Source organism: Microchirus variegatus (assembly GCF_963457635.1).
Source record: "Microchirus variegatus genome assembly, chromosome: 4".
In the NCBI taxonomy this organism is placed as follows: domain Eukaryota; kingdom Metazoa; phylum Chordata; class Actinopteri; order Pleuronectiformes; family Soleidae; genus Microchirus; species Microchirus variegatus.
In genome coordinates this window covers 8,888,965-8,905,001 of record NC_139805.1, presented here as the reverse complement: position 1 = coordinate 8,905,001, position 16,037 = coordinate 8,888,965, and the positions used below count along the sequence as shown (strand labels likewise).

Sequence of the window (16,037 nt, the reverse complement as noted above, 5' to 3'; positions counted from 1 at the left end):
TACCATTACCAGAAGTTGTGCCTCTTATGTTAATGCACCATTTTAGGCAAAGTTTATGGTGCCAGTTATTGTTGTTTTATGTGTTTCATTCAAAATAATTTCCCCCCAAAACTCCCAAATATTGACATTAGTATTTACCCCAATGCTCAGCTTTTAGTCGGGCTATAATAATTACAGTACTCCAATGTAAACAAGCTTCACACAGACATTCATCGTCTGCTCCCCAGGACACCAACCAATTAGTAAGCTGTACAGTCAGGCAGACAGCCAGCAAATCACTCAGCCATCACAGTCACAGTCAGCGCAGCAGTGATGGCAACCTGCTGCTCCTCTCAAATTGGCTCGGTTTACCTCCAGAGCCTCTGACATAATACTCACTTCAGGCCCTGTTTGGGCATTAAGCGCAGCTTTCTTCAAGATCAATGACTTCCTTTGTGTTTGAACGCTTTCCGGTGGACAGGCAGCTTCAACAGTGGGGCCTCAGGGGCCCCAGGTTGGGACCTGCTGTTGTCTCTGGCCATCAGAGTGAAAGACAGGGTATTTGCCCTTCGCCAAAGCCAAGATTGATTAGCTGAGGGAATAATACAGGACTGGGCGGTCCTGCACTGGATCCTGAATGTGAACTGGGTAGATTTGTCTTGTTTGACTGGGAACTGCATGGGTCAATGAGATCTCATGCTCTCTCCCTCTCTTTCTCACTCTCTCTCTCTTTTGGTGCTTTTCCACTACCCAGTTCCAGCTCGGCGCGTCTCTGCACGTTTGTTTTTGCTTTTCCATTAGCGATAGTAGCCGGTACTTTCTCGGACCAGGTTCCGATCGAGCTGAGCTGATATTATGTGTGACATGGACAGACTGCTGGCCCCTGATTGGTCAGAGTGCCGTGACTGGAGTCATGAGCGCAATGTCTGACGGAAGAATCAAACCGAACAATGTCGAGAGTCTAATGATTTAGTTACACTGAAAACAACTGCTTCACAAGACACTAGTATGTGTGTGTCACGTATAAAACAAAGTCTCAACAGTTTCATGCAGCTGTGCTATGATGACTCTTCCCACGTGGAGGAGGTACCATAGTAATGGAAAACCATACCAAACCGTGCAGAGTTTAGCCGTGCCGGGTACAAGGTTGTGGAAAAGTGCCATTTCTCTCTGGCTCATGTCTTTCTGTGTATTGCTTTGTCCACCTTGTTCCTCCCTGCACTCGTAGACTAAATATGTCTTCACTCTCATTCATGCCATTTCCTCTATGAACTGCTATTGTCTGAACAGTTTCTCTTCTACAGGGCAAAGAACGGAGTCTGAACTTGAGCCCCTAGAGAGACCCATCCAGGCTTTTCTACTTCTATGAGGACTTCTCCAGAATCCATCACCAGTCATTGACCAACACACTGAAGAGGCTGCAATGTCTGTCTGAAGTCACTGCTCCTCTTGCAGCCATGGTCCAACAGAGCGCTCAGCTGTCCCACTGCTAGGCAACGGAGCATCCGGGAGGGCAGGAGACATGTTGGGACAGAGGCCCGGAAACCACTGCACTGAATTTAGTTACTATAGCTGTTACTGTAGTAACCATGGAAACGCTACGGAGGACTGGTCTGGTCTGCACTGTCATCATCGTCATGTTTGTCACAGAGGTCGCAGGAGGTCATAGGGATGAGTTTGCTCAATCACAAGGTGAGGATGTGATTTATAACACATTTTGCACTGTGTGTGTGTGTGTGTGTGCATGGGAACCATTCATTCATTCATTCATTCATTCATTTATTCATTCATATTCTACCGCTTTATCCTCCACATGAGCGTTGCGGGACTCATATTTGCAACATATTTGTGTCCCTGGCTTTAAATGATGATGTTGTGATGTATCCCATACTGTATCGTGAGGTATCCTGTGATTCTCATCCCTACTTCATACTGTGGCTTGCTTCATTACCTTATTATGGTTAAGGTGCCATGATAAAATCTGTTCTTCATTTTCTTGATGGAAAAAAAACCCTCAGTGTAACCCATGCTTAGAAATTCAGAAAAAATATCCTTGACTAATTTGTATATAATATATAATGACAATATGTGGTTGTAGTTTAATTGTAATTTAATGATGACCATGTGTTCTGCAGTTGTTTAGGGTTAAGGTTAACCCACATGTTTTACTATTAATTGACATGCACAGTATTCACATTAGAAAACATTGGGTGAAATGAGACATAGAAAATATTTTCGGGATGTGACCCGGCGGTCTGACGGGTTAAGGCACGCTCCAGGCCTGCGGGTCTGAGCCGCTGAACTTGAACTGTGCTTCCACAAATCATATTGCCACGTGCCTGCACACTAACCCCACCACACACCCACCCAAACATCTCACCACACAGTGTCTGTGTCTCTCTCTCATGCACACTGAAGCTTAAGCAACTGGAATCTCCTGAAGGCAAAGTCATAAATCTCCTGTCTGTGTCTCATCATCCAGAACAAGGCCGTAATTTTGCATTTCCTTGACTTAACCTCTGACCCCCCTCAACGTCATCTGTCTTCAGAAGTCTGCCACACTGCTACCCGTTAAATACCCCCAAAACACTGACGTGGCTCAGAGCCTTTTAATGAATATTATGGAGTCAGATTTTTTATTTTATTTTGACTAGACCTGCTATACATTGGGAGGATAAATCCTAGAGCTGGGTACTGATAAAACCAGCTTATCATAACACAACACAGACAGTCTGGTTTCCATGACTTCAGAGGACATTCATTATCATTTTGAAGACTCATTCTAAACTTAACCATAACTACAACTGGCCTAACTGTAACCTTAACCCTAACCATACGTCTTCACCTTAAAATGTAATAATTTACACTATGAGGACTTGCTATTTATCAGATTTAGGTCCCCACAACATGAGTATTACCTGGAACACACATATTCTCGTACGGTATTCTTACCGGGAACACTCATAGACATAATGCCATTCCATGGCCCCTTAACCTTCACAACTTAATGACAGTAAGCCTAATTCTAACCCTAATCTTAACCCTAAAACCAGGTCTTAACCCCCCAAAAGCCTTTGAAAGTTGTACAGACCAGACAAAATGTCCTCACTCCAGCATTCGTAGTGAGGACACTTATCGTCATAATGCATTGCCTAGTCCCTTACGCTATCCTTAACTTAATGCCTTAACCTAACTCTTAACCCTAACCCTGAAACCAGGTTTAACCCTTTTAAGGGGTAACAGAAAGTGAGGACCAGCCAAAACGTCCTCACTTCCCAAAATGTTGTTACATCCTTAGGTTTATAAGATTCCTAAGTGTCCTCACAAAGACACGCATGCACACACATGCACATGTTAAACCCCGTTCCCCACTTTCCTTTGGTCTCTGCACTCTGTCTCTGGTCATCACGTCCTGCATGCCTTGAGACAGCCAATCATGAGTACTGTTGGATCTGTGTGAACCAGTGTACTGCGTGCTCACTGGCTCACTGTGATTTACTACTTGGATGCTGAAATTTGATATTGAATGACAACACATTGTTTGATAGGAGATCCCATTAAATTATAGTTCAATACCCAGCTCTAATAAGCACACTGCACCACAGTTCCTCTCAGTTTTGGATGAGTATTATCATAGTGTTTTGTTTTTTTGTCAATTGCTACATTTCCTGGCCTGCAACTCAGGTCTCATCAGCTCTGTCATCACACAGCAGCTTTTTCCAGTGAAAACACTCTAAGCACGTCGTACACATCCTGCCAAACACCAAATAACAGGCAGACATAGTCTAACTGGATGATCAACATACTGTACTAAAGAGCCAGATATTATTTTCAGGATTAGATGGAGACCAAAACAGAAAAGTCTAATTCATTCATTACTCCAAATGAAAGTGAATACTGTTTCGTGTCTGCTGGAAATATGGAAATAGGCTAACCTTCTCTAACGAGTTCACTGCAGCGTCTCTTTGTGGTGATAATGCATACATGCCATGTGTGCAGCTTATTCCATTCCCTCAAGTGGAATAAAATGGATTGATTTGAATTGTAATCAGACCTAAAGATGCTAAATTAGATCTTCCTTGTTTTTATGCAGCTAGGAAAATCGAAATGTGTGCTGCAGCCAGACTTCAGCATGACACTGATTCAACAGATCTCTCCACATCAGCGGCAGCCATCTTGGTTGCCAGCAAAAATGATTAAGTGGTTTTTCCCAGTCCCATTGTGTACTCCTGTGTCACTTCTGGTATCAAACCAGCCATATTTTATATTGATTGTTGTTATTGGCCTCGCCTGTTTCCAGAAATTGGTCTCAATTAAAGTGTGGCCGGGCCATAGACTGTATTTCAAAAGCGCACAGTTTGAAAAGTAAGGCCTATTCTGTATGACATGGGATGGAAGTAGCACTTTGCCACCAGGGGGCAGCTCAACTGGAAAAAGAGTTCTGTTTGAATGAAAGTCTTTTGGAAAAGTGAGCTACCTCTCACTTGATTTATAACATTCTTCTCAATCGTTAGTTTAGGGCAGGGGTCTCAAACTGATCGGGGGCCACATGCGCCCCCCTGATCGATTACATGCGGCCCCCCACTTAATATCATGTTATAATGGAAACATGACCCACGACCTCACCGTCTTTTAAACACAGTGTGTAGCTGAGGCACAGCTGTCAGCGAGGTGATAGAATATAATATAAGTTTGCTAGCAATGTTTATTATAACAGTAATAATAAGATATTTGGCCATAATTATCCCATTATTAAATGTATCATATGCAACATTCAACTACATATATAAATACACTACTTAGGGCCCAGGCCACGAATGGCAGTGGCCGAAACGGCTCCTGGTACAAATTTTAATTACAGTTGTCCACACTATTATTTATGTAATTTCAAATAAATGTCTGTTTTTGATATTAATACATTAATGTTGCATCATAAATAGTATTATTTAGTGTGTGATATCATGATGCAATATTGTGAACAGTTGTTTGGTTTTTTTCCCACTTTTTGTTCTCTTGGCCGGCCTCCTCTAGACCACAATAGACGTGCATTGGCCCCCAGGTCATTTGAGTTTGAGACCCCTGGTTTAGGGTCTTCAACAGAACATGATGTAAACTTTCCAAATTATATTAACATCTATGTAAAGCACAGCACATATGAGTCTGATTGACAGTTAGTACCATCTAATAGGTGACTGGTTACAGGTGATGTCTGTGAACTTCCAGTTTCAATAACTGACATGATACTGGTCAAATCACAAATCTCGAGACCTCAAAATGGGGCTTTCACAGTAGTTACCGATTTTGAAAAGACTTGGAGTACACACTAACCAACTGGTTTCAGCAGATTTTTTTAATGATGACTGAAGGACTGGGGAGTGTTACCCTCACACACTCACTGATTTGAGCCAACTGTCCCCAACTGACTGATGCAGTCTCAAAATCCGGCAAAATCTTGTAGTGTGTCCCCAGCTTAAGACGCACACTATCAGACATGAGATGTTTGTGATACCTTTAAATTCTCTAGGTTTCTCCCCTGTATGATACGACAAAGAGCGTGTTGGCCTATGATGTGTTTTTTTGTTTCTCTTTCTGTTCTGTAGTTTATTCTTAGTAACTGTAGATTCTGTCAAAGAAGCAGCGCTTTGCAGTGTTTTGTCATGAAAGGACGGAGGGAGGGACCTGTTTCCATTCACAGTGTTTCCTTCCACTCTTTCATTTGATGATAACAGGATTAGGGTGATGCCCTGCTCATGGGTGTATGTGTATTTAATCAGCATGGGCTCTTTACTATGCCACACGTTCAGCCAGGGAGTGACTCCTGTTGAATTAAGACTTGATGTGTGTATCCACGCTCAATCTCAGTTTACGTAGCGGGCTAATGCAAGGCTGCTGCTGGTCAAAGGGTAAAAATCAAACCTCTCAAATGTATATTTAAGGTTCTACATTGTATGAGAAGTACGAGTTGAGTAGTGATGTGCTTAAGTTGTGTTTGTTTTCCATAAAGTGAAGTTACATTACATACTCTACAACAGTAATTCTCTTAGGTATAAGTGTATAAACAGGCGTTTTAATAAAAAGCAGTTGCAGCAGTTGTAAAAACACATTCCTCATCTGTCCTTTTACAAGTCATTAATGATGTTTACTTTCATGCTTCAATGAGATTAGATTTTATTGATGAATTTAACAAGGCTATTATAAGTGTACACATACAAATGTGATTTACACATTTACACGATGGTTTTGATTATGTCAACAACAACAATAACACTACTACTCTGAAGGCGGATTTCTCTGGGTAACAACATAAACTATCTGAGAAACAGTGACATGATAATGATTTTAGTCTCTTCCAGTAGCTGAGTGATTCTAGATTAAATTAATAAATAAATAAAACAAAAATATTAAGAAAAACGTGTCTCTTTGCCTGCGGGAGCTACTAGGCTTCTTAAAATCTGCTCAAACCTGTAGTTCAAACTACAGTCTAATTATTTAGTTGTTTTTATTATCCTCTTCTGTGTGAGGTCTGATTAATTTCTTCCACGTCTACTTTATGAATACACTCCCTTCCTTTTCTCTTTAGGAGCTTTTCCTGGGCTTCAAAGGTAATGGTAACCACCTGCATGATTACTTGTTGTGTATTTGTGAGAGGAGGATCTGCTGTGGGAAAAACACACAACTCTTGATGCTTTGGTGTAATTAAGCTGGCTGGGTAGATTTGTCATTGTCTTTTTTAGGGCTCTGGTTTCATACCATAATAATATGGTATTATATATAATATATATTGTATATTTATATTTAGTTACTGAAATCATACTTTTTCTTCAGCCAAGTGTGTTTGCTGTCGGGGTACAAATCCGAGGCTAAATCCTGAAATCCTGAACTTCTAACATTTTAGACGTTTTGTTTTCTTCAGTTAGACATATCTTTGTGATGTACCGCTATAGGATTGTCTTGCAATATATTGATTATCACAGAATTGTTGTATTGTGATGATATTATCGGGGACAATCTTGTCGTGAGGTAATGTCCGATTCCCACCCCTACTTACTGGGAGGTAGGAATTAGTGGCAGCTTACATAAAACTGTAATTTATGTTCTCCTCCCCAGATGAAACATGGGAGTGAGGGAGAAAATATTTGCTATTACTAGCTTGCCAGTATGCTATCTTCTGTTTTTTCCATTTTGTTGTATGTAGTCACAAATGGCTCACCACTGCTCAATGCCATTTGTTACATGTTCTGCCACCAAAGTTCTCCTCCGACAACAATTCCCATAACAAATCGCATGATCTCATGCTGCTTCCCGACATCATCAAACCAGGTCTTTTGTTATGGTTTTGATTGAGAGACTCCTCGCACCACAGATTACATACTGTGCATTTAAGGGACGTAAATTCAACATAAAAATAACTGCCTTACTGAAAATGTAACATGGCATTGTCCATTCTTGCTGTCATAACTGAAACCACTTTTTGCAAAGTTTCCCATATTGAAATAACAGTGCAAACTCAAGTGTCCCATGTGAAAGCAGGATTTGTTGTTGTGCCCTCTTTCTTCTTTCAAGCCACACCTATGAGCTGCCTGCACAGGGTTTCTGGTACAGAGCTCTTCAAGTCTGTACCAGGGAACTCTGGTCTCTGGGTATTTACTCTCTGTGGGAATGGGCTGCTTTTCCACCAACTGAGGCCAAAGGTTTGATTTAAAAAAAAAAAAGAAGAAAAAACTGGACTTGTATGCCCGTGACCTTTCCCCGTTAGTTAGCCGTTTGGGGCTGTGTGTATTTGGACAATAAATCTCCACAAGGACCCGACACAGCCTGGGACAGACAGGAAGTATACAGTTTCAGGGTAACCATAGCAACGTCCCTTTGGCCTCATGAAGGAGAGGGTACTTGGAGTGGAGGGGCCTTGTCAGCAATGTGCCAAAAAAGTCAGCAAGTTTCTCTTTGCCAGCTGGGTTACTCTCTCAATAAAAAGAGCTTTATTCAGTATAAGCTGCACCAAAATCCTCATCTGTTTTTAATTAGAGTCAAATAGATTAAGCTGAGTTTAGTTTTATGAAGTCAATCTGTGATTGTGGCTTCATGTCTTCTTTATTTTTCTCTCTCTCTAGCTGCTTTCCTCTCCAGTCTAGGCCAGTATGAGATTGCTATCCCAGTGCGTGTAGGGCCGAATGGCGAGGCTCTGGACGCACATCAACACCAACGAAGAAGACGCCGCAGCACTGAAGACAGACCACCTGACTCGGTAATATGCTTTTTGGAATTATTGACCTCAATTTTCATTATTTCCGTTCTGTTAGTTTACGCCTAAATGTAACTTAATCTATAAATGTGAATGTTTATTGATAAACTGAACATACTTTTTCCTGTTGTGAAGCTCTTCTACCAGCTGTCCATGCCACGCAACAACTTCCTACTGAACCTGACGCTGCAGGGAGGCCTGCTCTCCCAGCAGTTCAGGGTTGAGTACTGGAAGAGGGGTAGATTAGCCTGGAGTCACCCTTACTCTCCCCATTGCCACTACACAGGACACCTCCAAGACCAGCCGCTCTCCAGCAAAGTGGCCCTGAGCAACTGTGATGGCCTGGTAAGCCTGAACCCTCTCGGTCCAATCCACCGCTAATGCACTGAGTGACGTCAGCAGCAGCAGAAGTGCTGGGTCAGCAAAGTAGGGATCAGTATTCTTGATTTCAACATCAAAGCTTGTAATTTGAACAAACCTTGAGACTTAAATCCAGTCTTCATCTTGGATCAGATCAACCAGTGTGGTTCTCAAAAGGAAATGAATGATCTAGAAGGAAACTTCAGGTACTTTTAAAGCAGAACTTTGCAAGTCTGGTTGCTTTTTCTCCAGCTTATGTACTCCTTTTCGAGGTACATCTTTAGGACATAGCATCATTTCACTTCACCAAACTCACCGCCTGGTCAGGCCAACAAAACAGTCAGCGCTGCTGCCTCAAATAGTCATGAATTAAGGAAAGTTGCCCTCTCACTCTCTGCGTCGACTGTAATCAATGAGCAAGCAGCTCGCATATTCTGCACCGTAAGGGAAATGATCTTCTCACCAGCAGATGGCACTAGTCTATTTGTCACATGTTGCTCCAAATGAACACATTATCATTGTATTTGCTTCCAAATATCCAAATTAAATGAGGAAGCTAGGGAAGAAGGTAGTCATTCGGCTGATTCGTTATCGTTTCTCTTCTCATCTTCTGATTGGGGAGCTAAACAGCCAATCACAGCAGACGCTTTCATAAACGGACAGCAACTCCTATTCTAACATGCTGCGGCTCTGTTGCTTAGCTTTTACTCACAATGTATTTGGCTGAATTTGAGAAATATTCAACTTTCCAAGTGGCAGTTGGAGCACCAACCTTACAAATTATGCTATGTACATTTTCCAACATGGGCATGAGCCATTCAAATCATGTTTGTGTTAATGCTCAAACGGTGCATCATCCGAAAGAAGCTCTTAGACAAGAGCGTTCTACTCCTCACTTTAGCTTCCTTTAGCAACTTTTCCTACGAAGTTTACCATTACAGACAAACTTCGAGAGAGAAGGTCAAACACCGTCTGCAGTTGGATCAGATGTCAGGTAGTCCATATCAGAAAGTTGCAAGGTGTAGTCCTTCTAGTTCTGATGTTGGGAAAATTTGAGTAGAGGCAGGTTTTAGACGATTTAACTAGCACTTCCTTTGAAGCATGCAGAGACCTTTATCATTACTCTTAAACACCAAGTTCTGGCATGTTCTCTTGAGGGCATCCAAAGGATGTCTGGGAAATGTAGAATACTATTACTGTAACTTTTAAACCAGGTGAGAGGAAGCTGGTGCTTTGAGCTAAAAGATGAAGGTTCAAGTTTAAGACCCTCATCGAACTTTAAAATGTGAGCTTACTTAATTAACCCTTGGTACAACATCACTGCCATCTCATTACAGCTAATACCAGTAAGGTACACTCCTTTTGTTGGCGTTTGGCGTAACTTGTGACTTGTGACTTATTTTTTGTGTTTTCCATTAAAACTCACACTTTTATTCATCAAAATAGTTGCAAAATGAATAGCAAATATAGTCAAGACATTGACAATATTAGAAATAATGATTTTTATTCAAAATAATAATTTTCCCTTTCGTCAAAGAACCAGCAAAACTATTTTCAGTTGTGCTAACATCATTGCACAAGGGTTTTCAAGGGTTTTCTAATCATCCAATAGTCTTCTAACACCATTAGCAAACACAATGTACCATTAGAACACTGGAAATGGGCCTCTATACACCTATGTACATATTCACATTAAAAACCACGTTTCTAGCTGCAAGACGTTTGCAGCTAAAATAGTCGTTTACCACATTACCAATGTATAGAGTGTATTTCTGATTCATTTAATGTTATATTCATTGGAAAAAAGTGATCTTCCTTTAAAAATAAGGACATTTCTAAGTGACCCCAAACTTTTGAACGGTAGTGTATACTGCCTATTTTAGATATGATGTCACATAATGTATGCATCAAGTTAGTCAAGAATAATTAAGAGCAGAAGGTTCTGAATCATAGCCACAGTCTCGCACCTGGTGCTTTTTTAAGTACCTGCTCTGGCGAGCTGCAGCTGAGCCAGAGCTGATACTGACGTTATCGACAAACTGCTGGCCACTGATTGGTCAGAGAGTCTGGTTACTGGAGTCCTGAACGCGACGTCATCAAACCGAACAATGCCGAGCTGTAGACCAGTTAGAAAGACTTAAAGCAACAGAAAACTGGCGTCTGCTTGTTGATCTATCAAATTCTGTCTCCTGTCAGAATCACTTGACAAGGAGATTGCACAACCCAAAAAACAGCACCAAACAGTAGAGCTAAGAGCTGCTGCACACACACACACGCACGTGCTGCCACTATGACAAATGGGCATTCTGGTGTATACACAGCTGAGGATTAAATGTTTTCCCGAAGCGTTAATAAGTAGCACATGTAATTCCTGTTGGTGAAACCAGCATGAGCACATTCACCAGTGAGCTGGCTGAGTGTCCACAGTGGCATCACTAACTTCATTATGGGATTAAAGGCACCTTAAAAGCTGCTGCATTGAGTCAGCTCACTCTGGCTGAGGCCAACACATCTGAGCGAAATCAAAGTGTTAGTGTATCACTCTCTGTCTCACTCTCTCATTCACTCTTTCATTCTCTCAAGTGTGTTGTTAAGTTATTTTCAAAATGTCAGTTTTGCTTTGGTGTTTGTCTGTTCAATTTAAAACATAACATTTATTTCCACACTGTGTGGTAGAGAGAATTGACCTGTTGCAGACACCTCACATGTAATCCACCATGTGTCACACGTGATGCTTCCTGATCAGCACTGGTAAATACTGACTCTAAACCAAAGAAAGCACTAAGAGAGTACAAACCTCCCCCCACAGCTGCTCAGGTTCTGTATCAAAGAGGTTCTTGGTCATTTTATGTATGTAGGGTGAAAAGGTTATTCTGAAACCTTCACTGCAGATTTTATTTTTCTAACCCATGAGCAAGGGAATACCTGAGGATCTCTAATTTCTGCTACATTAGACGCCAAGAGGTTGTTGTGAAATCTCCTCTGCAGCTTTCAGTTTTCTGAACCTTAAGCACCAGGATCCCTCACAGGACCTCTGCTTCACCTCTGCCTCACCTTGGTCTGTTGCTCAATCATCTCTTTTGACGGGATCATTCTGCTCTGATAACTGTAATATGTTTGTGAAGTTGTTTCGTAATGCTAATCTGATATTCAAAGGACAATAAATTGAGATTTTGACTTCCTTTGACAATGCAAACGTTGTGATACTCGCTTCTATTCTATTCTTTCTGCAGCAGGGGGTGATTGTAGCAGGAGGAGAGGAGTACCTGATCGAACCTCTCGTCTCATCAGATAACCAGACCAGACCAGAGAGTGCAGAGGAGCGCCCCCATGTGGTTTATAAACGCTCATCGCTTCGCCATCAGTACAAGGGCCAATCGTGTGGAGTCATTGGTGAGAGAGCAGATATATTTTTTTTAGTTTTTTTATGAGCAGCAGTATTGGGTCAGCAGTAAACTTCTCCAGGCTGATTTGCAAAGCAGCCAGCAGGAGAAGACTGTGGTCGTGTCTGAGTTCCCAGTTTTGATTGGGTGTGACCAAGTTTGTGTTACAGGGCGTTGCTGAAAAAGCCAAAGTATGTTCACAAAATTATCTTTCAACAAATAAAAATCCAAACTTTTACTGTCGTAAAAAGTCTACTCGACAGCTTTGGACAGTGTTTCAGATGATCCCAAGTGTCAAACTCAAGGCAAACGCAAATACAGTGAATGATTGGGCTCACTGCTGCTGTGTTGTTGTGGATTTCATCTTGTCACGTACGATGAAAAAGGTGTATGTGTAATCTCTCCAGATGAAAAGCCGATGAAAGGAGCGTCTTGGTGGCAGCGAACACTGAAAACACCTCCCCATCACGTTGGCCGCGGCCAGCTGCCTCTGAAGCGCTCAGTTAGCCGCGAGCGCTACGTGGAGACGCTGGTGGTCGCTGATAAGATGATGGTGGGTTACCATGGGCGCAGGGACATCGAGCAGTACATCCTGGCTGTCATGAATATTGTAAGTTTCACAACACATAAGATGTCCAAAAAGTCACCTTCCCTGTGTCAGTGCAAATATGTTAGTTTGACAAATCCAAAAACAGAATCAGAGTGAGAAGATTTTGGTGAAGATGATGATGTGTGAGAACACAAAGGTACAGTTTAGAGTCAACTAGAAAACATTTTACAAGTGACAGGACAAAATGTCTAGTCTTGTCAATGTCTTGACTATATTTTCTATTCATTTTGCAACTCTTTTAATGAATAACAGTGTGACTTTTAATGGAAAACACAAAAAAAATTGTACAGGTGACCCCAAACTTTTGAATGGTGGTGTACATAACCCACTATCCACATAGTAACAATCAAAACACCTTAATATAATGAAAAAACTATAATTAATTAATGGCTCCTTTTTAGCGTGTCCAAATTAGATCTAAAATTAGACAGGCTTAAGTTGTATGTCATTATATAAACTCTTTCTATCACTGTAGATCACTTCACACACACCTAATCCCTTTAAACCTATACACACGTGTTAGGAATGTATTTAATGAATGGTTGGTCAGCTGCTTTTGTCACTAAAAAGGTTATATCCGGAGTGTTTCAGACTCACAGAGAGCAACAGTGTGTCTTAAGTGGTGGGGAGCAAAGTGGGCCAAATAACAACAGACACCAAGTGGTGGTTTAGTCTTTTTTTTCTAGTCTAGGTCTTTTTTATTATTGGTGGTGCTTTAACTCTTTAATAATCCTTGGCATTTATCCTGTTATGTTGCGCTGACTTACCAGCTCATTTACGGACGACTCACACTGGTCTGATTCACGGAGTGTTTGGTTTGAGCTAAAATCAGTCTGAGTTGGGACAAAAGACAGGAGGAATATTCTCTCAGAAAACTTCTGTTTGCTTTCCGACAGGAAAACCATCACTGAACCAGGCTGTTTTTATTTCAAAAATAGTGGACGCTTTTCAACAATTTTCAAGACTGGGCTCTTGTTTTCTGTAACTTCTCTCCACAAATCTTTATTTATGATGGATTCATCCATGTGTGTATCAGCTGTTTTTAAGACTGGTCTTTTCTTGTTTCCCTGGAGGTCAGGTTGCCAAACTGTTCCAGGATTCTAGCCTGGGGAATGCAGTCAACATAGTAGTGACACGGCTCATCCTGCTCATGGAAGACCAGGTAAAAAAAAATGTCTCTCTGTGTCCTTGTCCTCACTATTTTCCAGACTTCTTCCCTGAACAGCGTCTATAAGCTCTTTGTTTGTGTCAAATGATCAGGTTAAGGGTCTTTTCCTCCACCACTCCCAGTGGACTGAGTGGGTAAATGTGTCTTGTGAGTAGCAGCTGTAATGAAAGGGACAAGAGGACGTAGTGAGGCATAGTTAGAGGGTGGAGGAGTCAGGTAATGGGGGAATGTGTACCTGTCAGACAGAACTGCTTTGTGAGCGTCTGGCTCTCTGCTGTGGTGAACACTTACCTCTCTCTGACCGTCTCAAAGGTAGATTTGGATGCTGATGTGAATCACAGCTTCACAATGACAGACAGGTTGCATGAAACCACCCAATGGCCCCGACTCTATCACTCAAGGTCCAGTATTTTCTAGTCTTTCTATTCTACCTGTCCAAATACAGACCTTGGATGTCTTGACACAGTACAGACATTGACGTTCCCCAGAGCGTGAATGTCTGTTAAATTTTGTCTGCTCATGGTATTCCAATTCTAAACTTTGACAATCGATTTTGATGATCCCCTATCCTCACTTAACCTCTTCTTCACGGTTGCCCCCTGTACCGGTTGTCAAATACCCTGATTGACCAAGGTAAGCCAGAGCTATGGCGCTGCGTAACTGAAGACGCTGCAGAGTCACAGAGTTGTTATTACGCACCGCCCAGGGAGCATCGATTTACAGCGAGTTATCATACTTTTTTTTTTTCAAAACAAGTTCTTTTTAGACCAATAGTGACATATAAATAAAATTAAATGGGTTTTAATAATTTGGTACCTAAGAAATCTCAAATGGCACAGATGGTGCCAAGCTGTGCCAAACACCTAGACATCTCTTTACTAAAACCTCTGTAACTTTACTCTGCTTCACTTCAACAGCATCAGACTTTACACAGCTCATGTCCACAAGTTACTATTTGCATTAAAATGCAATATTTTTTTTAGGCGAGAGAAAAAAATCCTTATGCTAGTTATGCTATGTTCCATGTACATTAAGGAAATAGAAAGTAGTGGGAATAGATAGATAGATAGATAGATAGATAGATAGATAGATAGATAGAGAGATAGAGAGATAGAGAGATAGAGAGATAGATAGAGAGATGGTTTGTATAATCTTTAAGCTGTTGTTCTCATAGACATTGTCGCTCTGGTTACAGATGGTAGAATTTATTTTTGTTGTTTCTATTTTTGTGTCATACGAGTGAGAGAATGCAGGTTACAGAGGATCCACACAGAGTTCAGCTCATAAAAAAGTGCATGACCTTACCAGCGTGGCTCAGAGGATGACGAGGAGTCCTCTGACTGCCGAGTGAATGACCTTAACAACCTGCCACTAACCGCAATGTGATGTGATGTGATGTGATGTGTGTCCATTATAATGTTGACCTTTACCGCAGTCTGACAGAAGACTCCCGGTGAACTGCGGGGCTATTCCAGCGTGGCTTTGAGGATTCTTCTATAGATATACTAGTATGGAACATTCATGATCCACACTCTTCAGAATTAGCTCCATAACTCACCACTCAGATGTGTTTGTCATCTGTGGGATTTAATAAGTAAATGTTAGGATCATTAGCGGTGTGCAGTATTAATGTTATTCTTACTCCAGGGAGCGCTGAGGTTGGGACAGAACCGGGAGTCCGGTGGTTCTGTCGCTTTCCATGTCTGAAAACAGCAAGCTGCCCCTGAAAAAGAAAACCAGGCCAGCAGTGGGCCCAGAAATGAGGGACTGCGGGATGAGGCAATTACTAGTTATGTCACCACATGCATTCCTGGGTTACGAGTTCTCGCCAGCTGTGGCCAGCAGTGCATTCCCTCGTCTCTTTTTCCTCTCTGGATTCTCGTAGTACTAGAAAGCAACTTCATTCTAATCCTACCTCCACTTCACCTTCTCTGGTACAGTACAGGGATTTTTTTAGGCTTCTCAGTCTTGGAATCCACACAACTTTTCACTTGGTTTTTAGGATAAACTTCAAGAATGAAGTGTCCTTTAATGTGAGTTGAGCAATGAACTCGTTTCTGACACAAAATAAACCATTGGAGATAAATGGTTTCCACAGAGCTGAAAAACTAACATAGTGGGGCATAAAACAAGGCTGAAACGTTGCAATTCAGGAAGAATGGAGCTGGGGAAAGATAACATTATTGGCCTATCATGTGATATGTGTTTGTTGTCATTGGAAGGAGCATATGTTATTAATGTATTCTAATAAAAACATGGAATTGCTGTTGTAGTTGTAATCTCCATTGTGCCTAT

General features: G+C 41.5%; 1 protein-coding gene across 1 annotated transcript in view; it reads left to right on the top strand.

Moving 5' to 3' along the window:
- Window positions 1–1,568: 1,568 nt before the first annotated feature.
- adamts10 (ADAM metallopeptidase with thrombospondin type 1 motif, 10) overlaps window positions 1,569–16,037 on the top strand; it is a gene marked incomplete at both ends in the record, with an annotated part of 44,115 nt that continues 29,646 nt past the window's right edge. Inside the window, 6 exons of the mRNA XM_083888629.1 lie at window positions 1,569–1,671; window positions 8,091–8,224; window positions 8,357–8,566; window positions 11,815–11,974; window positions 12,372–12,574; window positions 13,653–13,736. Coding sequence (XP_083744755.1) covers window positions 1,569–1,671; window positions 8,091–8,224; window positions 8,357–8,566; window positions 11,815–11,974; window positions 12,372–12,574; window positions 13,653–13,736 — 894 coding nt within the window. The remainder of the gene's footprint in view (window positions 1,672–8,090; window positions 8,225–8,356; window positions 8,567–11,814; window positions 11,975–12,371; window positions 12,575–13,652; window positions 13,737–16,037) is intronic.